At 38.4% G+C, this 25161-nt stretch overlaps 3 protein-coding genes across 8 annotated transcripts; 1 reads left to right on the top strand and 2 right to left on the bottom strand.

Moving 5' to 3' along the window:
• Positions 1–335: 335 nt before the first annotated feature.
• On the bottom strand, positions 336–12460 carry dcaf15 (DDB1 and CUL4 associated factor 15). Its single transcript, XM_058774869.1, has 13 exons — positions 12340–12460; positions 11602–11699; positions 11379–11517; positions 10121–10227; positions 9882–10027; positions 9637–9795; positions 8037–8621; positions 6823–6914; positions 6626–6748; positions 6216–6298; positions 6022–6126; positions 5823–5938; positions 336–939 (listed from the first exon to the last, which is right to left on the bottom strand). Exons 1-13 carry the CDS (start codon positions 12433–12435, stop codon positions 884–886), a joined length of 1905 nt encoding a protein of 634 aa, XP_058630852.1. The 5' UTR covers positions 12436–12460; the 3' UTR covers positions 336–883.
• A 1148-nt stretch (positions 12461–13608) lies between these two features.
• Positions 13609–14654, top strand: smdt1b (single-pass membrane protein with aspartate-rich tail 1b). Its single transcript, XM_058768919.1, has 3 exons — positions 13609–13809; positions 14183–14326; positions 14407–14654. The coding sequence occupies exons 1-2, from the start codon at positions 13648–13650 to the stop codon at positions 14318–14320; spliced, it is 300 nt and encodes a 99-aa protein (XP_058624902.1). The 5' UTR covers positions 13609–13647; the 3' UTR covers positions 14321–14326; positions 14407–14654.
• Positions 14655–14760: 106 nt separating this feature from the next.
• Positions 14761–23295, bottom strand: triobpa (TRIO and F-actin binding protein a). 6 transcript variants are annotated; one of them, XM_058768450.1, is made up of 12 exons: positions 23137–23295; positions 22349–22411; positions 21988–22056; positions 21704–21793; positions 21504–21613; positions 20485–20911; positions 20151–20370; positions 19369–19465; positions 18759–18918; positions 17471–17584; positions 15900–15986; positions 14761–15149 (listed from the first exon to the last, which is right to left on the bottom strand). In XM_058768450.1, exons 1-12 carry the CDS (start codon positions 23182–23184, stop codon positions 14988–14990), a joined length of 1647 nt encoding a protein of 548 aa, XP_058624433.1. In that variant the 5' UTR covers positions 23185–23295; the 3' UTR covers positions 14761–14987. The 6 variants fall into 6 exon arrangements, with proteins under 6 accessions (XP_058624433.1, XP_058624658.1, XP_058624507.1 ...); XM_058768675.1 differs by having other exon boundaries at positions 22355–22387; positions 23137–23294; XM_058768524.1 differs by having other exon boundaries at positions 22355–22411; positions 23137–23294.
• Between the last annotated feature and the right edge of the window lie 1866 nt (positions 23296–25161).

Below are 25161 nucleotides of genomic sequence, written 5' to 3' on the forward strand. Positions count from 1 at the left end.
ATGTTTTGTGTTTGTTACAAACATGCAGTTCACTTAGTTTTTGTTAACTGAAATAAAGCTGAAACAAAGTATACATTTTAGATGAAAAAGTAACATTTAATCTGAAAATGAGAAATGTAGCCTTGGCAATGAACTGAAATAACATTATTAAAACTAAAACTGAAATATTAAAAAAATATTTCAAAATTAATGTAAAATACTACAACAAAATTAAAATGAAAGCTGAAAAAATAAATCTAATTAAAAACATGATAATAAAACATTATTATTGTATACAAGTCATTTTAAAATAACACTGCTCACTTTGATGCAATGAAAAGTCATAAAACCAGTAATGTACTGAAGGAATATTTAATTTTTATCAAAAATAAAGTAAAACAACGTTGCATAAAAACAATATTCTCATCCAGTCCAGCTGTGAGGCCACAACCAGTATTAAAAAAGGGCAGGAGGGGTCGACAGCTTCTGATTGGCTGATGACTCGGTCTAAACGATGTAAACAACTGCATCCTGAAACAAACAAAACAAATCAAGCAAACAAATACAGATGAGCCCCAAAGCAACGTCTTATTTCTGTCCACGGAAATATCCTGCTGCACTTTCCAATTACAGGGCATTTCAGACAGAAAAATAACTACTTCAGTCCATTACACTAACATCAAAACAAGGTTAACAGAGACAGACGTTCAGTTCTGTTCTGCATTGGGAAGGTGATCGTTGACGTGTTTCATAAAATGTTCCCAGAGTGTCCTGCGCTGTCGGCGTACAGGTGAAACTGCTCGGTCCCTGAATGACCCGCTCCCACACAATCACACGGACAGAAACACTGAGAACACAGCAGAGCAGCGCTGAGGAGTGTGTGTGTGTGTGTGTGTCGACTCTCTCACAGGACAATCCACGTGCCTCTGTCATTATCAGCCAACACCTGAAGAGAAGAACCTGCAATGAGCAGAAAAAAACATTGTCACAAAAAGTATTGTAGGTGACATTAAAATTAACATAAAATATGCATTTTATAATCAAATTATTTTTTGAAAGTAACAAAGTGTTTTTTATTATGAATTAATACAATTAGTTTATTAATTAGTTTTACTAATTAAAGATATTTCTACTGAAAAAAATATTTCAATCATTTACAAAAATGTAATTTTAAACATGGAAGCTCATTTCTGAGCTATTTGCACTATGCTATTGGCTGGGCTAATCAGAAACCGGCCACAGCTGTTTTCACTCTAGTCTCTTAGACGGTGTATTTATTTGATGTCCGAGTGTTCAGCCGTTTCGTGTGAAGACTGACGAGTGTAAAGACCGTCGACTTTTTCCTGCGCGACTTTAACCGAGCAACGACCCCGAACAACACACTTAAGTATCATTTCTATCTTCCCTCACACACTCTCCTTTTCCTATCCTCTTTCCTTCTACCTCTATCATGTGTTTCCAAACCATTCCGGTTTTCTCTCAAACCTGCTCTAACATCACATGCAGATGGCAACGTAATCCTGCTAATCTGCGCCCTATCTCTACTTCTTCTACTGCACCTCTTTCTTTCTCTGTGGGTCTCTGGAATTGTCAGTCAGCTGTCAACAAAGCAGACTTCATTTCTGCTTTTTCTTTACAATCCTCACTCAGCATCTTGGGCTTGACTGAGACCTGGATTCGTCCAGAAGACTCAGCAACCCCAGCTGCTCTCTCTCGGCCAACTTGACGTGGGGTGTGAGAGAAAGAGAAATTTCTCTTTCTCTCACACCCTACGTCAAGTTGGCCGGGGTGGGGGCACTGGTCTGCTCATTTCAAACAATTGGAAATACTCAACCCACTCTCCACTATTCAATTACAACTCATTTCAATCTCATGCCATTACTGTAACAGCTCCTATAAAACTCCAGATTGTGGTAATTTACCGCCCCCCTGACCAAATTCTAGGCACCTTCTAGAGGAGCTGGACAGGCTGCTGTCCTCCTTCATGGAGGATGGCACTCCACTCTTAAACCCTATTCGGACGGGATTAGTTTTACATGGAGAGGTGGGGTAAAGTAATTTTACCAGAGCTTCTCAGTGATTTTAGTACCATCCGAATGCGCCATCTCGGCAATCATTACAGACGATGTCAGTAAAGATTACAGCGACTTTTACCTTCTGTGAAAAGGTCGGGAAGAATTGCCTCAGGTAATACTAATCCTGTGCGAATAGACCAGCTGTAAATATGTACGTAAATATTCTGCAATTTCCTATTTAAAAGTAGTTTTCCACGTTTTTTCCACGCTTGAAGAAACATTCAGTTGCGTTCTAGGCGGTGGGACAAGTCTGCGGCAAACCTCGAATGTTTTCTGCATATGACAATGCATACCATTCAGATCAAAGAGAAGGTCGAAAGTGCTTGTTAGAGGCACGAAACTTCTGATAGCTTTAGGTAAGTGTCTATTGCAAACAGAATCCAATCATAATTTAATTAATTTCATTAATTAATCGATGGATGTAGCACACACATGACGACAGGGAGGGACGGCGGTGCATAAATCGAGTTGCTCCTCCCACTTCTGCTAGTTTTACTGAGATTTCTTATCCTGTGCGAATTGGCCATTAATATTACAGACATCCTGAGGTAAATTAACATTACTCCATCTACCCTTGTAGAACTAATCCAGTCCGAATAGGGCTTTAGTCTTTGGCGATTTCAACATTCATCTAGACGAGCCTTATGCTACAGACTTCCATTCACTCCTAGCTTCATTTGATCTCAAACGCCTTACCACTACTAGCACGCACAAATCAGGCAACCAACTTGATTTAATTTACACACGCAATTGTACTGCAGATAACATTTTGGTAAAACCACTACATATCACGGACCATTTCTTCATTACCTTTACATTAAACTTTGCCACCCGTATGCCACCAACCCCTTTACCGATTACTTTTAGACGAAACCTACGCTCCCTTTCTCCCTCCCATCTTTCCTCTGTAGTATCCTCCTCTCTTCCCTCACCTACCCATTTCTCATCTCTGGATGTGAATACAGCTACTGACACTGTATGCTCTACTTTAACCTCTTAAAGTAGCTGCCCCTTCTAACCCCTAGTTATCAGATGTTCTTCGTGAGCATTGGACCAAACTCAGAGCGGCAGAGAGAAAATGGCGCAAATCAAACAATCTGTTGGACCCGAGCAGGTATCAGTCTTTGCTCTCATCTTTCCCTGCTGAAGTCCACACTGACAAATCCTCAAATTTCCACAACAAGATCAATAGCACTCCAGACACGCGTAATCTCTTCAGAACATTTAATTCTCTCCTCTGTCCTCCTCCACCACCTCCCACCACTTCTATAACAGCCGATGACTTTGCCACTTTTTTCACAGACAAAACTAGAACAATCAGTAGTCAGTTCTCAGCTCCACGCACACAGAACCACCAACCAACCACATACCACTGCTAATACACCCATCTTCTCCTTATGTCCCCTCACTGAGGTGGAAGTATCCAAACTTCTCTCCAGCCAGCGTACAACATGTCCTCTAGACCCAATCCCCTCGCACCTTCTCCAAGCAATCTCTCCCACGCTCTTACCAGCACTCACACACATCATCAACACATCCCTCCTCACAGGCATCTTCCCCACTGCATTCAAGCAGGCTCGGGTAACCCCGCTGCTCAAAAAACCTACATTAAACACTTCTCTGATAGAAAACTACAGACCTGTCTCTCTCCTTCCATTCATAGCGAAAACACTCGAACGAGTTGTCTTCAACCAGGTATCATTGTTTCTTTCACAGAACAACAAACTGGAAGCTAAACAGTCAGGTTTCAGGAGTGGCCATTCAACTGAGACTGCACTACTCTCAGTCACTGAAGCCCTGCGAATTGCAAAAGCCGATTCCAAATCATCAGTCCTCATCGTGCTGGATCTATCTGCCGCGTTTGACACTGTCAATCATCAGATACTCCTCTACACCCTCTCATCACTGGGCATCGCTGGAATTCCACTTCGCTGGTTTGAATCCTATCTCACTGGTAGGTCTTTCAGGTTGGCCTGGGGAGGGGCGGTATCCAAAGCACATACACTGGTCACTGGGGTTCCTCAGGGATCGGCTCTTGGACCCCTCCTCTTCTCCACATACACTACATCACTGGGTCCCATCATACAGGCACATGGATTCTCCTACCACTGCTACACTGATGACACACAGCTCTATCTCTCTTTTCAACCAGATGATCTAACAGTAGCTGCACGGATCTCAGGTTGCCTGGTGGACATCTCGGCATGGATGAAAGAACATCACCTACAGCTCAACCTGGCAAAGACTGAGCTTCTTGTCTTCCCTGCCACTCTGACTCTACAGCATGATTTCACCATCCAGCTAGGTTCTTCTACAATTACCCCATCAACTTCAATCATAAATCTTGGTGTAATCTTTGATGACCAGCTGACCTTCAGAGAGCACATTGCAAAGCCTGCTCGATCTTGCAGGTTTGCACTACACAACATTAGAAAGATCAGGCCCTTTCTGACGGAGCATGTTGCACAACTTCTTGTCCAAGCCCTTGTCATTTATAGGCTGGACTACTGTAATGCTCTTCTGGCTGGACTTCCATCAAACACAATCAAACCTCTACAAATGATTCAGAATGCAGCGGCACGACTGGTCTTCAAGGAACCCAAAAGAGCCCATGTTACACCTCTCTTTAACTCCTTGCACTGGCTAGCATCTCGCATCAAGTTCAAGTCATTGATGCTTGCATATAGAGCAACCACTGGCTCAGCACTCGCCTATTTCCACTCACTATTACGAATCTACATCCCCTCCAGAAGTCTGAGATCTGCTAGTGAGCGACGCCTCGTGGTACCATCACAGAGAGGCTCAAAATCCCTCTCCAGAACATTCTCGTTCACCATTCCTGGCTGGTGGAATGATCTTCCCACCCCTATCCGGAGTGCTGGATCCCTGTCAATCTTCAAGCAACATCTGAAAACTCATCTCTTTCGACACTACTTGACTTCATCCTAAACTTATAAATTAAAAAAAAAAAAACTTTATCTTTCTCTTTATTTATTCCTTTCCTTGCTAGCTTGGACTTATTTGAACAATGCCTGAGACTTGGTGTTGCGAGCACTTCCACTGTCTGATTGCCTCTTCAAGATGAATCGCTTTATGTATTCCCCAATTGTAAGTCGCTTTGGATAAAAGCGTCTGCAAAATGACTATATGTCTAAATAAATATATATATATATACTGTATATAAATTTGTGTAAGGTTTGGAGGATGTGTGCCCAAAATAAAAATCATGTAAATACTACAGTTCAAAAGTTTGGAGTCAGTAATATTTATTAATTAATTAATTTATTTATAAGGACATACTAAATTGATCAAAGATGACAGTTAAGGCATTAATAAGTTTGCAAAAGTTTCAAATAAATGCTGTTCTTTTGAACTTTCTATTCATCAGTGAACCCTGAAATGAATTATATCATAGTTTTACACAAAAATATTAAGTGTTTTGAACACTGACAATCAGAAATGTTTCTTGATCATCAAATCAGAATATTAGAATGATTTCTGAAGGATCATGTGACACTGAAGATTGGAGTAATGATGCTGAAAATTCAGCTTTGATCACAGGAATAAATAACATTTTACAATATATTCACATAGGAAACTGTTATTTTTAAATTGGAATAATATTTCACAATATTACTGATTTTACTGTATTTTTGATCAAATACATGCAGCCTTGGTGAGCAGAAGAGACATCTTTCACAAACATTAAAAAAAAAAAGCCTTTGGACACTAATGTAGGTGTATTGCTCATGTGTGTCTAAACCACACCTTTATGCAGAGCCTCATTGGTCATGCGGTTGATGTAGCGCGAGCTGCTCTCGGGAACGAGCCACCGCATGACAGTGTTCACACACGACTTCCTGTAGGAGCTCCACACGCTTCCACTGCGGCAGAAACAAACACATGAGAACATCTGAGCGAGGCCAAACAGACAGACAACACAGGTCACACATCCGAAGGTCATTACCTGGTCTGACCTTTGACCTCAGTGAGGTCACCGACACCGACTGTACGACACGCTCCAGTGTTCAAATCCCAACTGACCTGCAGACTGGAGTGATACGACTTGGGTCTACACACACAGACAGAAAACAAAGTATTAATGAACATTTCATCATATGTATGTGTGTGTGTGTGTGTGTGTGTTGTGTGTGTGTGTACCTGCAGTGCTCATCCTCACAGTTAGAGAACGCCAGCAGCAGCAGCCCAATGTTTATCACCACTATATTGGTCTCCGGGCAAACCTGTTGCCATAGAAACAGCAGAACACATGCAAATTAGAACACTGCACCAATAGAGCGCAACAAAGTAAACATTCCATTCATCTTTGTCTTTTTGTCTGATTCTCAAATACTTTTCTACTTCAAATCAAATACTGTCAGGCTGTGATTCTCCTCGTAGCTTATAACACTTTAACAAAGACTTTTTAAAAATCCCTATGGGAAAGATGAATGGAAAAAACGCTTCCAGAACCAACGCAACAGAAAAAATGGGCAGCACTATGGGACAACAAATCCTAACAAAGATGAAACACATAACACAGCAGCTCCTCCTGAAGAAAATCCCATCACCTCGAGGATGACCACGTCGTAGTCACTGAAGGAGCAGAACTGGGAGCCCCAGTCAGCATCATTCCTGATGACCTCGTTGATGAGATACTCGAAGTCCAGCGTCAGCTGCTCGATGCACACACACTGAGAGAGACGCAAACACACGAGAGATCAAACACAGCCCTGCAGCATCGGACGCGTGCGGTATCAACACACACCTGACCGCTGAACTGTCCCGTCACCAGCTGCAAGTTTCGTCCCTTCAGATCCGTCACAGTGAAAGGAAGCAGGACTTTATCATCCTCATCTCCTACAGACAAGAGACAGACACATTACAGATTATATACCAGTTCAGGTGAGCTCTAGACAGAAAGAAATGAGGGAAAAAATCATAAACACTTCATACTTTATAATCATTAATGAAATGAAAATGAAATGAACAAGAGTCAGTTCTCCATTAAGTGAAAGATAAACATAAAGCGCGACCAGTGTAGTCTGATTTACAGTCAAAAGACTCTTATGAGTCAGTTCCATTTAGTGAATCAAAAACACATGGTGCAACAGGTGTAGTCTGATTTATTAGTCTGTTTTTCAGTGAGTGAAAAACATAGCGTAAACTGTTATAGTCTGATCAGAAAACAAATGATTCTTTTGGAGTTGGTTCTTTTTAGTAAGTCAAAAACAAAATGCAGTGCGACCGGTGTAGTGTGATCACAACCAAGTGGCTCTTATGAACCAGTTTCTTATCAGTGAATCATAAATGTACAATATGACCAGTATAGTCTGATTCATGAACAAATTACTTTTATGAGTTTAATCTTTTTAGTTAAAAAACATACAACCTTACTGGCATAGTCTTATACATATATAAAATGGCTCTCGTGAATCAGTTCTCATCAGTGAATCAAAAACACAGCATGACCGGCGTAGTCTGATTCATGAACAAATGACTCCGGTTCTGGGAATTAAAGAGAACTTTAGGTCATCCGAAGATGAACGAAGGTCTTACGGGTTTGGAATGACATGAGGGTGAGTAATTAATGACAGAATTTTCATTTTTGGGTGAACTAACCCTTTAAAAGTTCAAAAAGACAAGCTACTGGTTTGAATCAGTCTAGGGAATCCATGACTGTACCTAATATGTCAGATCGGTTTCACCATAGCACCATTTTGGAGAGTATCCGCTGGACGAAAATAGCGTATGCTGTTCTGTGTCAGCCGCACCTCACGGATACGTCTTCTACGTTCTTTACGCTTTGATTTGAACGAAAACATCGTATTCATGTGGTGCAGCTGACACAGAACAGCGTACGCTATTTGCGTCCACCACTGATAGCAGATGGACTATTTTGACGATGTCTTTCATACTTTTCTGGGCCATTTTGGGGTGGAGTAACCCTTTAATGACAAGAACAGATGAGAAATGTCGTACCGCTCGGCTGCTCTGACGCTCTGGCCTGCGGTAGTCTGTATCTGAGAGTGGTGTAGTTGACGTAAGCAGGCTCTGAGGAGGAAGAGGAGGATGAAGGCTCATGAGCATGTGGAGACAGAGAGGAAACAGAGGAGGTGGATCCAGGAGACATGACTGTGTTACACACAGCACTGTCCTCTGCCTCTGTGGGCGGCACTGAACTTTGGTTCTGTCCTGAGGAGGAAGACGAGGGTCCTGGGACCTCTGTGTCTCGTTCCGGTCTCTCTCTTGTTCGCTCCTCCTCGCTGTGAAATCGCTGGGTGTCCGTCTCTTCTTTCTCTTTGGTTTTTCTGTCGTGTTCCCTCGCTCCAGCCTGAGCTCGGCGGAAAATGTCAGCGGCGAACTCTCTGGCTCGCACAGCCGCCTGTGATTGGCTGGAGGAGAGTGGGGTGAAATGGGGCTTTAACTGTCTGAGGTCAGGTGACCCCTGAGACGAGGTTGATGAGGATGAGGAAGGCGATGTAGGTCCAACAGGAGGAGAAGAGGAGGAAGCATCTCTCTTACGGTAGAGAATCTGATTGTTTTGACCATCCTGCTGCCCGTCTCCTACACCGATGAGGAATTCACACATCAAATGAAATAGAGATCATTAAATCACACTAATACGTGAACACTAAAATCAATAAACAACACACCATAATTACTATAAATTCATTTAAAACATTGATTAGATAGCAGCAATTAAATGTTAAAAAGTAAAATGTTTGAAATTTATATAAAATTTATTTTTAATGTTTTTGAAAGAAGTCTCTTCATTTGTTCAAAGATACAGTAAAAACAGTAATATTGTGAAATATCATTGCAATTTAAAAGAACTGTTTTGTATTTGAATATATTGTAAAATGTAATTTATTCCTGTGATCAAAGCTGAATTTTCAGCATCATTACTCCAGTCTTCAGTGTTACATGATCCTTCAGAAATCATTCTAATATACTGATTTGCTGCTCAAGAACATTTCTGATTATTAACCATGTTGAAAACAGTTGAGCTGCTTCATATGTTTGTGGAAACCGTAATACATTTTCTTTCATAAATAAAAAGTTGAACAGCAATCATTAGAAATAGAAATCTTTTGTAACATTATAAATGTCTTTACTGTCAATTTTGATCAATTTACTCAGCCCTTGCTGAATAAAAGTATGAATTATGAAAGTATTAAAGTACTATACTATGATACTATGAACGATAATGTACATGAAGGAGTTGAAAACAGTGTCAAACAGAAGTATTTCAATTTAAGAATTCACAAGACAAAAGATTTTTTACTTTTTAATTTATATACAGGTATTTATCTTTTATTTACTTTTTGTATTTATTTATTTATTTATTTCAAATGACTCCATATGATTCAGTGGTTTGAATTAATTTGTCAGTTTGAAGAACATTACTACTGAGTAACGACTCATAAGTGAATCATTCCTTTATTCATTTAATTTAAAAGAACTGTCCAAACAATCTGATTTCCTAACTCAAGTTGCACTGAGAGAAAGCAAACACACACATTCATGTGGCCATCAACAAACCAACACACACTGCTGTGAACAAACACTGGCTGTGTACCTGAGCAGAGGGAGATGGCACAGGCCACCAGAGAGTAGCTGGTGTTGAGCAGAATCACCTGGTCCTTCTTCAGCTGCAGCGCCGGTTGGAACGTGGGGAACGGATAAACCACCTGATAGCGAGCGTTCAGAACGTAACCGTGCTGCAGACACTCGCCACCTGCTCACACGTGAACGGAGAAAAGTGTTTGTTTGCTAGGAACTAGAAAGGAGCAATTCGTCTATGCTAATAAAACACCAATGCACCTGTGCGTATGGTGGACACGGAGGACGTGGGGCAGCACTGTTTGCACGGTTGTGCGGGAGGCATTGAGGTGATGGTGATGTAGATGTCCCTGTTGTTCTCATCGCTCATCATCATGTTCATCAGGGCTGAACTGGAGCTGCGTGTGCTGACAGATCACAGAGAGCACATGTTTAGATTACACATGTTTTAACCCAGCCACTGGCTCATAACAGACAGCACAGAGGAGCAAGACTCTTACTTAAAGCCAAAGACGACCAGCTTGGAATGATCATTGTGCCACTCGCAAACAGTCAGATAGAGATCGCTGTAGATGTCCTCACCCGCAAACAAGCGCACATGATGCACCTGCAGAGAGAGACAGATAAAGTTCATGTTATATCATGGGGTAATCTTTAGATGTCTGTTATATACAACAGATTTTATACCAGTTCAGTTCATTTTATTTATATTAAACAGCAATCGTTGACCATTGTGCCGAACAATATTGTTTAAAAGAAATCAAAGCACATAAAATATGACAAGACAAACAATAGCCAGATCATTTTTGGTGTTGGCTCATACACTATAAGCCTTCTCTAAAAGATAAGCTTTTAGCCTTGTTTTAAAAAGGGATTGCATTGCAACTGTTCTAGACATAGAAAGGCTGTTGCTTTTGTTACTTGCACATTTTTCTTCAGCCTAGATCTAGGGACCAATAAGAGTTTCTGATTCGATGACCTTAGGCATCTAGCTGGGGTCAGTCTATTTAAAATCTTAAAAACAAAAAGTAAAAACTCTGTTTTAAAATGGACTGGCAGCCAGTGCAAAGACAGTAGGACAGGGGTACTATGTTTGTATTTGCGAGTGCAAAAGTCAAAAGTCTAGCAGCTGCATTTTGTACCGTTTGTAGGCGATTCATACATGATTGGCTAATACCAATATACATTAAATTGCAGTAGTCTAGTCGAGATGAGAAAAAAGCATGTATAACTCTCTTGAACTCAGCACACGTTAAAAGACTCTTCACCTTAGCAAGCTGAAAAAAACTTGATTTAACTACTGCATTTACTTGCTCATCAAAAGTCAAAGCAGAATCAAGCACAACACCCATATTTTTTACTGAGGGCTTGACATATGCGGCCAGATCACTGAGCACTTGCTGTATGTTGTCAGATACAGCTAGAGGTCCGAACATAATTGCCACAGTCTTACTCTCATTGAGGTTCAAAAAATTAGGAGACATCCAAGCTTTAATATCAGACAGACAAGCAGTTGCACTTAAACCCTGGTTGTCATTTGGCTTAAAAGGCACATCAATTTGAGTGTTGTCAGCATAACAATAAGCATAACAATTGTGCTTATTAAAAATTGAACCCAGCGGGAGCATATAAAGAAAATAAAATGGGAGCAAGGACAGAACCTTGAGGAACTCCACAAGTCAAAACTGATTTAGAGGATGAGCACCCATCCACACAAATTGAGAAATTTCTATTATTCAAATTGGAACATATATATACCTGCTTGAGGCGGCTGTGCAGGTTGAACTCCCACCAGTACAGGTGATACGTGTAGAAGGAGAAGTCGTCGTCCTCTCCGCAGTCACTGGTGTAGGACAACACGTACCGGCCACATTTGGTGAAGCCCAGGAAGATGTGCCTGTGACAGCAGAGAGACACAATCAGATACAGCATTCATATCGCTCCAAGATAACGGATGGGACAGATCGCATCCTCTCCTCACCCTGCTCTGAGGAACTCCTCACTGACGATGGTCTTCAGCGGGACGCAGACGCGTGGAGGGAGTTTCCGGAAGAGCCGCTGAGAGAGATGCCCATTCAACTGACAGATATAAAGAGAGATGATAATACAGTTACAGAGTAATACACCTGGAAATATTAGCCATAAGTTCAGTTAAATTGGCTGTTAGACTGACTTTGTAGAGAAAGCTGCTTAATCAAGGTAGTTTTGGTTAAATATTAAATCCATGACAGTTATGATGATCAAGATTGCACTGAACACTACCTGTCTGAGGCATTTCTAGCATTTATTCATGTTAAATATTGACCCATTTACAGTAATGAAATGGCATTTAGGATGTAAACTGTTATCACAATGAGAATAATAGATGTCAGTGGAGAATAATGCACTCTACTTAATATATAGAATAATGCATAATCTACATTTGACCATTGATGTGCAGATCAATCATGACAGATTCACAATCATAAACATTGTTTGTTGAATATTTATTGTTGCCTCAAAGAACCGTATACTGCAAATAAAAATGTTTCCATTGTTGCGTCCATTAAAAGGTTCACATATATAAATAATAAACAATGAGAGACGCAAAATGACGTTAAATGAAGCTACAGCTAAAAATGCTAATAACACACACATTATTATCTACGTTACGCTTAGAGGAAAAAACATTTAAACGTTATAAATGCCACTTTTTGCCCACATCCCCCTTTCTGCATACCCGCCCACGCGTGAGGAGTTTGACGATGTGATCTCTGTGTTTTTTCTGTTGTTTTTGTTTGTTGTCATCTTTCTCTGATTTCGAGCTGGGCGCCATTTTTGATTTTTGCCAGCTCTTTGGATTTGCCCTGAGTTCAGCCCGGCCAGCTCGTTGATTGGCTCTGCGTTCTCAGATGAGGGCTTTGATTGGTCACAAACGTCGTCAATCAAAGAAAAGAGGGCGGGTGTTCTGCTGGGTTCTGCATATTATTCACCAATCAACAACTCTATTTTTTGTTTACGATAATGCATATTAAGTGTTTCAAAGTAATTGTTTGTAAATAAGTTCATATTTTATGAGGTTTCTGATTAGTCTGCTAATAATGTCAACGCCGTCTCAATCTACGCACTGCAGTAAATTATAAAAGTATTTTATATGTTATTTTATTATATTATCACTTTCAGGTACGCTTCGGCAATGCTTCATTAAAATAATTAATTAATTTAAACTTGAACAATGTTTTTTGAAAGCTGCCATTCTACGTGCTACATTTGTGTCACACTGTCATAGTGTTATTGTCGAGACTTATGGGGTGGAGGACCTATGATCTGAAGGTGTGTCTCTGTTGAAATAGTTGATACATGAATGTTTGTGTGAAATCCCTCCCTTTCTATTATATGCATACATGTAGAGTCCCAAGCCATAATTAAGCTTTATTTACATTACTAATGCAAAATATACATTTTACATTAGACATTTAGTTATTTAGCAGGCGCTTTTATCCAAAGCGACTTACAAATGAGGACAATAGAAGCAATCAAAACCAACAAAAGAGCAACAATGTGCAAGCCCTGTGACAAGTCTCGGTTAGCTTAAGGCAGTACACGTAGCAAGTGTTTTTATTTTGATATATATATATATATAAAGAAAACAAGTAGATAAAAGAAACCTAGTGTTAGACGGTCAGATAGATACAAAGAACACTAATAAATACAAAGAAGACAGATAGATAAAACAGAATTAGAATAGAGAGTGCTAGAGTTAGAGGGTCAAATAAAGATGGAAGAGATGTGTTTTTAGCCGATTCTTGAAGATGGACTCAGCTAAAGAATAAAAAAATATATACAGTAAAAAATATACAGTACCAACGATTAATTAATATTATGTAATAATAATTAAATACAACTATTTAATAAAAAATTACTGTAACAGAAGTATAAATAATTTTTGCTGAGTTCAGTAACAGCTCACATTTACTCCGCCCCCTAATTACAAACCCAAAAGAGGCGGGTCTACTGGGCGTGTCTCTAAAAAGCGCAAGCAGGAAACATGGCGTCGTTGGCAGGTCGTCTCTTTCGGGCTTTTTTCATTAGAAATACAGCAAAACTGAGTCGCAACACTGGCTCCAAATCAGTAAACGCGACAGGACCGACTTTCAGTCGAACCGCCGTGTCAACCACATCGGGGGCTGTCCTTCCTAAACCAGTTAAGGTGCGTTTATACGTGTCTAAACATTGCTGCTGGAGACTCCCGAAGGGACGCAGTAACCAGGGTTGGGTTTCGTCCTAGCCAATGAGAACTAAGAATGGCTTGACTGACATGACTAATAACCAATCAAATTGTTGGAGCGGCACATATTTGATAAAATAAGGAAGTACTTCGTGTACGGTTGTTTTTAAAAATCAATTATTTAAAGATATGTCAGTTTAACGACTGCGTTTTTTTGCGTGCTGTTTATGCAAAACATATTTCCATATTTTTTAAAACGTCAATTGTAGTTTTCGATCAGCACACATATATTATTAAAATTGTTGATAATTACTAATATTATTTAATTTGATCTACTTCTATCATATTTCTGCAGGTCCCGTTCGGTCTGACCCGCATGTTTATAGTGGTGGTTCCGTTCCTTTATGTCGGTAACCTGATCAGTAAAAATTTCGCTGCTCTTCTGGAGGAACATGAGATCTTCGTCCCAGATGATGATGATGATGATGACTGAGTTCAGGTACAAGTAATATATCAATTTAATAACCATATATATCGTGTGTCTGTGGTTTTCAGATATTCATGTTCTTGTTTTTTTAGAGCATGTTTCACTCCAGCAGTCTGAAGATCCTCTGAGCGGTTCCAGACGCGGATGAACAGAATATATTTAGGCAATAATAAAGATTGTCAACACATTTTTGTGTTTACATACCTGCATTACACTAACCATGTCCATAAGCCAAAGTTTAATGCTGTTTTTATGTTTCCAAATATTGTCAAAGACAAAATGACTTGAGGCTGCCCTCATCAGCCGCCTCTCTTCTATTTAATAAATTGCTTGAATGTTAGTTGCTGGTTGTGTTTTTGTTCTATATGTAACATTTTTATCATACATGGTTTATTTTGCAATAATATTACATTGAAATTCATACACTTTCATACACATCCAACAGATGTAATTTATTTTTATTTTTTATTGTGTTTAACTTAAAATATATCTTGATTTAAGAGCCTGGAATGTTTATTCTCTTTCAGCACCACTGTAGTTTCTAACCAACAAGATAAAAAAAAAAAAAAAAAAACAGAGCTTCACATAACACAATATCCTGTATACACATGACCAAAGGGAGATGGAGAAATCAGTGCATCCCATCCATCTCATTTGACCTCTTGCTGTGCTCTCATTGGTTGGTGCTGTTGCCTAGGAGACGCCCCTCCTCCAGTGCAGCATTAGTGAGTTTGAGGTGTTCTTTAAGTGCGTTGATGTCTCTCTCACTGCGGCCCCGTAATTCAGCCAGCTCAACATACACCTGCTTATAGCGCTCGCTCAACGCTTCATTCTCCTACAGGCAGAGAACACATACTATAAACGATCAATACAGTCATTATTCATGGCTAAGCATCACTTTAAAGTGATTTTAATATACATTAATTTTAATATACATTAATACTGAAGAAAAGTGATAAACACTGTTTGGTTTATTTAATTTACACCAACGTTCAAACATTTGGGGTTGATAAGATTTTTTTGAAAGAAGTCACTTCTGCTCACTAAGACTGCATACATTTGACCAAAAAAAAAACCCCAGTAAAATTGTGAAATATTATTACAATTTAAAGTAACTGTTTTCTATGTGAATATATTTTAAACTGTAATTTATTCCTGTGATCAAATCTGAATTTTCAGCATCATTACTCCAGTCTTCAGTGTCACATGATCCTTCAGAAATCATGAAAATATGCTGATTTATTGCTCACGAAACATTATTATCAATGTTGAAAACAGTTCAACATTTTTGTGGAAACCGTGATTCTTTTTTTTCTTGATACCGATGAATATAATGTTCAAAAGAACAGCATTTATTTGAAATGGAAATCTAAATATAAATGTCACTTTTGATCAATTTAATGTATCTTTGCTGAATAAAACAGTATTAATTTCCTTAAAAGAACATTTTTACTGACCCAAAACATCTGAAGTTAGATTTATTACGTACACTTTTGTCACTGCAATAAGACTAGGAACATGTATAAAGAAAGTGAATAGTATTCATTTAGATTTCATGCTGGGTTTCACACACAAACTTTAGCACCTTAGTAAGAGTCTGGACCTCTTTCCTAAGACAGCTGATCTCTTTGTGTAGAAACTCCACCTCGCTCTCCTTCACCTTCAGTAACATCTACAGACGGACACAGACATGTCAGCATGACAATACTCCACTTAAAACTACTTTAAATAACATTTTGATTCGATTCTAATACAACTATTCATTCATTTTGGACCACATTTTAATGAACAAACTACATACAATTTGTTCTTGCAAAACTTCAAAAAAAGCTGAAGGATTATTCAAATTGGTGAAAATGAAACAGTGACCAGTCACAGCACCTAAACTATACTCTTTCCCTCATGAATGGAGGGAAAAAAACAGTATTATTGTTAACACCCACACTAGTGTCATCATGAATAATATATAAACCACCCACACAAATGGACAAAGACAACAAATTACAGTTCATTTAGCAGGACAAAGAAGAAAAAACTGAATCTATAAGTTAAATCTATATCTATCTATATATCTGAATCTATATATTGCTGTAAAACATAACATATTGACTGATATTTGCTGGAGAGGGTTTGCAGTGGTTCGCTGGTGATCAGATCAGTAGATGGCAGTGTTTGTCTACTTGTCTACACTTCAAGTTTCGGCTAGTTAGCCCCTGCTGGTTGATGTGGTAATTACACCATCTGGACTCCAGAAGCATCTTCATTCTCACTCCTCTTATTTCACAGTGACCAGTAGCCCTAGACTCTGCATCATACCACTTTATGCCCAGAATAGGAAGTGCAGGGGGCTTTTAATTAGGGTTAAATAAATAAGGAAATGGGGTCAAAGATGACAGCCATCTATTTTCCCCTAAATGGACAATATGGGAATGTAACTTCACCTACGATCTAGGATTTATAAGTATTTTTGTGGATTATTTTTGGACACAAGAGGAGGATTGCAGGGGAAGGGAACAACTTTTTGTGTGTAGATAAATCCTTGTTTTTTTCCCCCATGTTTTTGCATTTCTTTGATGGAGATTATTTTTGGCGCAGAGCATTAAATACATGACTGATCTAGTATAATAACAGTGTTTGAATTTTAGTAACTATTGATATATTATCTAATTATTTATCTACTCTGTGTTATTTCACTACCATTCAAAATTTTGGGTCGGTAAGATTTTTAAATGTAAACCTCTTCTGCTTACCAAGGCTGCATTTATTTAATCAAAAATACAGTAAAAACAGTAATATTATGAAATATGTTTTACAATTTAAAATAACAGTTTTCTATTTGAATACATTTTAAACTGTAATTTATTTCTGTGATCAAAGCTGTATTTTCAGCATCATTCCTCCAGTCTTCAGTGTCACATGATCCTTCAGAAATCACTCTAATATGATCCAAACCTTTTGAACCATAGTGTATGTTTTTGGGGACTTAAAAGCTGATTGACTTATTTACATTGATTTTAATATTCTAACATGCTTCTGAGATGTATCTTGTATGTCCATATACATCTCTCTGAATCATTATTCTTTTAAAAAAAAGCTGATCATTAAATGGTGACAGATATTTTAATTTCATGTATAGGTTAAAGTTCAGAGCCTTACTTCTAGTTCGGAGGTGCTCCTTTCGTAGCTGCCAAGGGGAACAACTCCTGATCTCTGACCTGTGATGAAGGATCGCATGAGACTTATCTCCTCCGTCAGATGCGCCTGAAGTTCCTGTGAGAACAGCAAGAGGAAATGTGATTTTGACACATCCAAACTAAAAACCACAAACGAAGACATGCTCATTCACACATTGACATCATTTGTGTTTCATGCTGATCTGAAACCCATTTTGTAGCATTTGTATAGTGGCAATAACCCTGATTAGTATTAGTAATCCAGCACTGGGTGAGTAAACAAAACCCAGACAGTCGCTTTTCTGAGAACAATGAAACAGGATGCTGTCTGTTGAGACATCATAGTACAGACACTGAAATCTCTATCTGTTTCCCCTCTGACTAATTGATATGTGTGTTGTAATTTTAAAGCTGCTGGGAGTTAGATTTCAATATCTGACATACGGATGAAATGTGGTGTCTGTATGATCGCATTTATGAGATTAGCGCTCTGTAATTATTATTGGGAATCTTTTGTAAGCTTCTTTCACGTTATGAACGTAACAATTTATTCAGCAAGGATGCATTGAATTGATCAAAAGATACAGTAAAGACTTTTAAAATGTTACAAAAGACTTCTATTTCAAATAAATGCTGTCCTTTTGAACTTTCATTAATCAAAGAGTCCTGAAGAAAAACAAATTGATTTGAAACGATATATATCGTATCAAATCAAACATCAAATCAGCATTTTAGAGTGATTTCTGATGGGTCATGTGACACCGAAGACTGGAGTAATGATGCTGAAAATCCAGCTATACATCACAGGAATAAATTACATTTTAACATATACTCGCATAGAAAACAGTTATTTAAATTGTAAAAAAAATATTTTGCTATTTTACTATTTTTACTCTATTCTTGATTGAATAAAAGCAGCCTTGGTGAACAGAAGAGGCCATTTTCAAATATATTAAAAATCTTACAGTCCCCAAACTTTTGAACATACATTTCCCATAATTCTTTGTGGCTAATAAAACATCAGTTTCACATCTAATGCTTTATGTCATGCTAGAAGTAAAAAAAGCTTCCTGTTTTACTCAAAAAGTTAAAAAAAACCAAATCAAATCACATATAATTATGAGTCTCAGAGCCAAGGTGGATCCACACAAAGTGTGTATCATACATTATTTAACTGGCAAATCTGTCATTTTTGGACTCTAGAAGTTGAAATTTTAGCGTCAGATGGTGATTGTGTGTCATCCAGTCCTCTCATCCCACTTCTTGTCTACCTGGTTCTCTTGCCGGAGCTGCTCCATCTCTCTCTCCTTCTGTCGGATCTCTCCGTTTCGCTCTTCGGTGCTGTTCTGGATGCGGATGAGCTCCACGCACTGCTCGGAATAGCGCTCCGACAGACCGCCCAACTCCTGCTGCAGAGAGAGCGACTCGCGCCTGAGAGACACACAAAGCCATGCATTGATTAACTCAATCACTGACTGATGAGTGATCAGTTGATTCTCTCAGTGGGATTCTTGTCAATTCCAAACTGTCAGTCAAACACCTGCCACCTGCTGTGTTCTGATTCTCTGAGCCGTGAGCACAGCTGAGAGCTTATGTACAGTATTGATTATTGTCACTGGATTCCCATGAGAGTATGAACAAGTTGTTGGCTTTTTTAGTAAGTAAAAGGTCTTTTAGTGTAATTGTACAATTGCACCACCTTCAAGTCATGGTTCACGTGTATTTTTGCTGCAAAATCTTTACAAATTTTTTAAGTAAACATCAGAATAACCTATATTGTTATTAGGTTCACTTGATTGTCCATAGATACTGGATATCCTAGTTTGCTCATGATTATCTTGCTGAATGTATTTTGTATGAATTGTATAAATGTGGACGTACAGCTGTTGTCTGATGGAGGGGTCTGTCGTCTGTCCTCCTCCATGAGCCTTCAGCTTCTCAATCTCCTCCTGATGAGCTTTCCTCAGAGCCTCCATCGCTGCAGGATTGAAGATGAGACGTATGACGAGAAGCTTAGCACTTAAAATGATGGATAAAAGTCACTAAATCTCACCTGATCATATATCAAAATCAGGGTTACTTTAGTATCATTGACTTACTACTACGGTTTTTGTTAATATGTTGAATTAGATATTTAGACAATTTAATTACTATATTTACCTTTATATATACTGTTCACAAGTTTGTGGTCTTTTAACATGTTTTTCTAAAGAAGACTCCTATGTTCACCAAGGTTATTTATTTGATGAAATATACAGTAAAAACATGAATATTGTGAGATATTATGTTATTTACTCCTGTACTAATTTTCAGCATCATTACTCCAGTCTTCAGTGTCACATGATCCTTCAGAAATCACTCTAATATGCTGATTTGCTGCTCAAGAAACATTTCTGATTATTATTAATGTTGAAAACAATTGTGCTGCTTCATATTTTAGTAGAAAACATAATACTTTTTTTCAGAAATCTTTGATAAATAGAAAGTTCAATAGAACAGCATTTCTTTGAAATAGAAATCTTTTGTAACATTATAAATGACTTTACTGCCACCTTTGACCAATTGAATGCATTTATTTTTTTTTAACAATAAATGATTATATAACACCTTTATGTTCTATCACTTTTATTTGACCCTTGTGATGTTCTGCAGCCCACACTGACCTTGGACTGCGTTCTTGGCCTCCTCCTGCAGCAGTCTCTGTTTGTCTCTCTCCATCTCTCTGCTTTCTCTCTCATGCTCGTCGTGTATCTTCTGCAGTCTCTCTCGGTGCTCTTTCTCCATCTGCTCCAGTTTCAGAGCGCAGGGCGCATCAGGACCACAAACACCGGCCACCACACGGACCTGACGAAGAGCCTCGATCTGCTGCCTCAGAGACACCACCTGACCAACGCAATGCATCCAGACCACACACACACACACACACACACACACACACACAGACGATGCACATTAAATGGTCCTAGACCAAAAGGATGTATAAATCTAAAAACACACCTCTCGCTGAAGCACCTCATTTGTTGTTTGGGGATTCTGGACACCAACTGGTGATCTTTTCTCTCCGATCGGAAGCTGCTCAAAGTCCGACCACTTCTTCTCAATGTCTGGCCCGGTCTGAGCGTCAGGACCCTGCGGCCGGGTCAAAATCACTGGAGTCAAGACACCCTTCTTCAACTCCACCTTATCCCAGGGGTCTTCACCCTCCCTGTCGGAAATTCCCTCCTGGAACCACTTGGTTCGGCCCTCCAGACGTCTCTCAAGCTCTCGGTCGCGGCCCTCGCCGGCCTCTCGCCGGTTGGTTAACGGTGAGGACATCATGTGGCGATCATCTGACCCCGGGCCATGGGGTGTGGGAGAGGTTCGGGACGGTACATTCTGGGAACTGGAGTTCTCTCTGTCGCTAATGTCACTGTTGTCTGGGTGTCTGAGAACAGGCAGAGATATCAACTTCAATTTGAAAACAGGAACCTAAGTCAAAGCTCAAACCTGCTCCAGTGAAACCTCAGTAACGTTATTTCAGTTTAAACGTCCAAAGCCAAATCTTTCAGATGACCATAATCAATATAGGAATGATTCATGAATATTTGATATATTTTGATATAAATGATCAATGGGTGAATATATGAAAACATGTCATGTTTCAACCAAAATAAATTGCATTTAGCATGAGGATTAAGCTTATGTTGTATTATTATATTTTGCAATGGGACATTATTTTTTATGACAATTTCACTGTAATCCAGCTATTTTATTTTTTAAATTTGTTCATAATTCTCATTATTATTATTATCAACGATGATTCTCATTAGATGCTCATTATTGTAATGCTATATAGTTGCAATACAGCAAATACTACTATTGCATGTTATAAAACATGCTTAATTGTCATTAAAAACACTTTATGGAAAGAAAAATAGGTTTCATGTCATCTTTTTTCTCTTTCAGACATGTTCTTAACAGTTTTCATGAAATTCGCCCCGTAACTGATTGCGTTTATTTCTTCAGTTCTGTCATACCGAATGCTTTCAGCTGAATCCCTGAATGAGATTCTTCTCCTCAGTGTGTCGATCCAGTTCCTCCTGATTCTGGAGGTCATCGCTGACAGGCTCACCAGTCCATCACGCATCTGCCGATCAATCGCAGAGGTTTGAGACATAGGAATATTCTTACTTTTTCCTGATGAGTGATCCTCTTAACTTTTGTGACAAGTTCTTACATGCAGTTGAAGTCCATAGTTTTTATCGGCATCAAATTCCTCCACTCGCATGCAGTGACGTAAATAAATCTCACCATCTGCCTCATCTCTCTATCAAGGAGAAAAACACAGAATTCAAAATAGTGTCGTTAAATCAGATCATGCTTTCAGATGCTATGGTACTCTCAGCTCTATTTTACAAATTTTACCATGTTTAAATTTATTCCATGTTTTCCACATGACATATCTGTACAGTCCTTTGACAATAATTTATTTGCATGGCAATTTCAGTTATTCTCGCTCACCTCTTCAGCCCCAGAGTCTCTATAGTATCTCAGTCCTGAGTCAGAGATCACGAACCAGTGCTTCCTCCACTTCAAATAAAAACAAGTAACTCATAGTAGTCTGTGCATTTTTACAAAGCAACAGATTAATATTGCACAATAATCAAAACCTTATCTATTTTTCTAGCTCTTTGAACAAGATTTTAGGCAAAATCCAAAAACCTGTAAGTTTGCACTTGCGTATATAAATAAATGACAAAATAGGGGAAAATATAAGAAGCAAAAGTATAGCAAGTTATGCCAACTTCCTTATAACAGCCATATAGACAGTCGCCGGTCACGCAATGTCATGCAATAGAGATCTAGTTCAACAGAAGCAGACCTGTACCTCTTCATCTTCATCCAGCATATACATCCATCCCTTTTTACAGTGCGGAAGATCAAGCTTTTAGGAAACAGAATCAGTTGCGTGCATCAAGTGCATGTATAAGGAATTCAATACAGTCAGCTCAACATCTACAGTAAAAATCTTCCCAGAGCAGCAATATGACATTCCAGAGCTCAGTAATCCAAAGCACGGGACACTCTCTCACACACACACACACACACACACACACACACCATTTACTCAAGTATTTCAACAAACACATACATTTCAGCGACTTACCGACATGGGTATCCGGTTGTAGGCATGAAAGAGGAAAGAAACTGCTTTAGTTGCTCAATTCTCGCTTGTACGTATGTCACAGAAATGCGTGTTCGCACAAAGATATAGTCGTGCATTAAATAAATACAAATTCGCGCTCATTTAAGCAGTTCCCGTGCTTAAATGTTGCTTTAAAATAAATACAACTTGTACAAAAACGTTAAATTATCCCTGCGTGACTAGGCGAGCATCTCTAAGAGTTGGTCATGTGACCAGAAGAAGCTTCCGCGAAGCAGCTCGCGGTTTGACACATCAACAAACTGAGCTATACAGCTTCTCTCAGCATAATTTAAGCTTCAAATCCTCTCATAGCTAAACTAAAACCTCTATATCTAGCGCTAAATATAATGTACTTGCTGTCTAGGCGCTCAAAAGTGCGTTCTCGTCCCTTCTGCGAGCACAGACACCTGCCTCTGAAGCAGAAACCGAACACCTCAGCGTTGGTAAACTTCAGGTGACTTTACCTGCATCTGAGGGGGCTCTCCTGGACCTCTGTGTTTTCCGTTTACCATCCTAATGCTTTCTCCATTTTTGCTGGACCTCTGAGAACATATTCAGAGAGATACTGAGCAATTTTTAAGTGTTATCTTTAAGATGGTGTCTCAAGAAAACATTGCTAGCTATCAGTGTTGGGGAGTAACACATCGTAATTACGTAATTTAATTAATTATTTAAAAATAAATGCAACTGTAATCTGTTACAGTTACTGAGAAAAATGTGTAATTAAATTACAGTTACTTATGAAAATGTTAATGATTACAAAGGGGGTTACATCTGAATTTTTTCATACACACACACATACAGATTTTTAATTGATATCTTTCATAAATTGCATTGATTGCTGTTAAGTATGAGACACCAATATTTCAGGAGTTTAAGACACACACATGCTTATTTAATTTCCAAGGCATTGTTAGATGCCGGTGTTTCCTAGCTATGCAAAGATTTGATTTCAAAAACAGTATCATAGCAACTAAACTATATCTAGTTATTATATTGAATCTGTATTTAACCTCAGAATGATCTCAAAGTAAAAAGAGGTGTTAAAGTCTGATTTTGCAATGGCTGTGCTTTAAAATTAAATGATTATAATCTTAATTCAAGTGGTGAAGGTAATCAGTGTTGAGTTCTGTAAGGTCAACCCTGCCTGGTTTACATGTTTGAAAATGATTAACTGTTGAAAACATTAGATATTTAGAAAAGTAATCAGAAAGTTATCAAATGTAATCAGTTATGTTACTTTAATGAAGCAATTGAAATAGTTACACTACTTCTAAGATGCTTCTTTCAGTGTAAATCTATGGGATTTTTCATTTTGCCTGTTTTATCATCTGCCCAAATATGTGCTATTTTTATGCCAATTTTATTTATTTATTTATTTTTTGCCTCCGCAGATTCAGCAGAATAGATGACATCAGTGAGAAAGGGAAGCAGTGTGTGAAACTGTAATCTCAGGCACCTGTGAATGGCCTGATGCAGTGCTGTTGGTTTTTGACGAGCCTCCCATCTCTTTGTTTAGACGTCTCCGCTCTTTCTCTCTGCGGTCTCTTCCTCTCTCTCTTTCTCTTCCTCTGCCTCGCTCTTCTGAAACCTCACGCTCATAGTCGTGTCTCCCATCCCCATAGCTTTAACCACAGAAAGGAGAAGCAGAATTTACTGACGGGGTTTCCTCTCTCTCACAAACTCACTTTGCCACTGAAATGATGCCGGTGCTTTGATGGGGATCTGTGAATCTCTCTAAGAACCAGTCCATATTTTGACTTGAGAGCTAAAAGATGATGTAATGAAGGGGTTTATGGGATGAAGTGGATGATACTGGGGCCGCTGAAAATATTTTGAGAGGAAAAATATTTTTTGATTGCATTAAATGTATTTTTAGGGATGCTAAAATTATTATTATTATTATTGAATTTAATTAAATATGTTTAATTCACGGAATTTAAATCATGAAATTAGTAAAAATATTTTTGTCATTGACAGCTCTAGTTTTTAAAATAGATAAAAACTAAAAATAAATAAACTTTTTAATAGCATATCTTTATTTTTTATATAGTCCTCATGACTTTATTTGTGTGTGTGCGTGCGTGTGTATATATACACTAGTCGACATTTGAAGTGGATCAAAATCTTTCACCAAAGTTGTCCTAAAACCTAAAACCAAAATGCATTCTTGTCTTAGGACAACTTTGATGAACTGTTTTGATCCACTTCAAATGTTGGCTACTCTCTCTCTCTCTCTCTCTCTATATATATATATATATATATATATAATTTTAAGATAGATTTAAAAAAAAAAAAATTCACAGTTTTTAGGAAAATAGTCCTGTGATAATGTACTACTTTACTTGTTTATTTATGTTTTAATCTTAGTTTTAAGACCTTATTTTAACATCCAGTAATTTGGTTTGCCAAACTTTTGCCAAAACTTATGCAATGGTCACAATAATTAAATTATATTTAATTATAATTCAGATGGAAGCTGTAAATAA

This window comes from Onychostoma macrolepis, chromosome 01 (assembly GCF_012432095.1).
Source record: "Onychostoma macrolepis isolate SWU-2019 chromosome 01, ASM1243209v1, whole genome shotgun sequence".
Lineage (NCBI taxonomy): Eukaryota > Metazoa > Chordata > Actinopteri > Cypriniformes > Cyprinidae > Onychostoma > Onychostoma macrolepis.

Bases quoted from the DNA above. Each gene is read 5' to 3' on its own strand.
- dcaf15 (XM_058774869.1), bottom strand. From the start codon at position 12,435: ATGGCGCCCAGCTCGAAATCAGAGAAAGATGACAACAAACAAAAACAA. The intron at 8,622-9,636 runs GTACACAGCCAG...TCATCGGTGTAG, and splicing joins TGCCATCTCCCTCTGCTCAG to GAGACGGGCAGCAGGATGGT. The intron at 6,299-6,625 runs GTGATGGGATTT...CTATGGCAACAG, and splicing joins ACGACGTGGTCATCCTCGAG to GTTTGCCCGGAGACCAATAT.
- smdt1b (XM_058768919.1), top strand. From the start codon at position 13,648: ATGGCGTCGTTGGCAGGTCGTCTCTTTCGGGCTTTTTTCATTAGAAAT. The intron at 13,810-14,182 runs GTGCGTTTATAC...ATATTTCTGCAG, and splicing joins TCCTTCCTAAACCAGTTAAG to GTCCCGTTCGGTCTGACCCG.
- triobpa (XM_058768450.1), bottom strand. From the start codon at position 23,184: ATGGTAAACGGAAAACACAGAGGTCCAGGAGAGCCCCCTCAGATGCAG. The intron at 21,614-21,703 runs GTAAGAACTTGT...ATTGATCGGCAG, and splicing joins ACTATGGACTTCAACTGCAT to ATGCGTGATGGACTGGTGAG. The intron at 17,585-18,758 runs GTAGACAAGAAG...CTGTTCTCACAG, and splicing joins AGCTCCGGCAAGAGAACCAG to GAACTTCAGGCGCATCTGAC.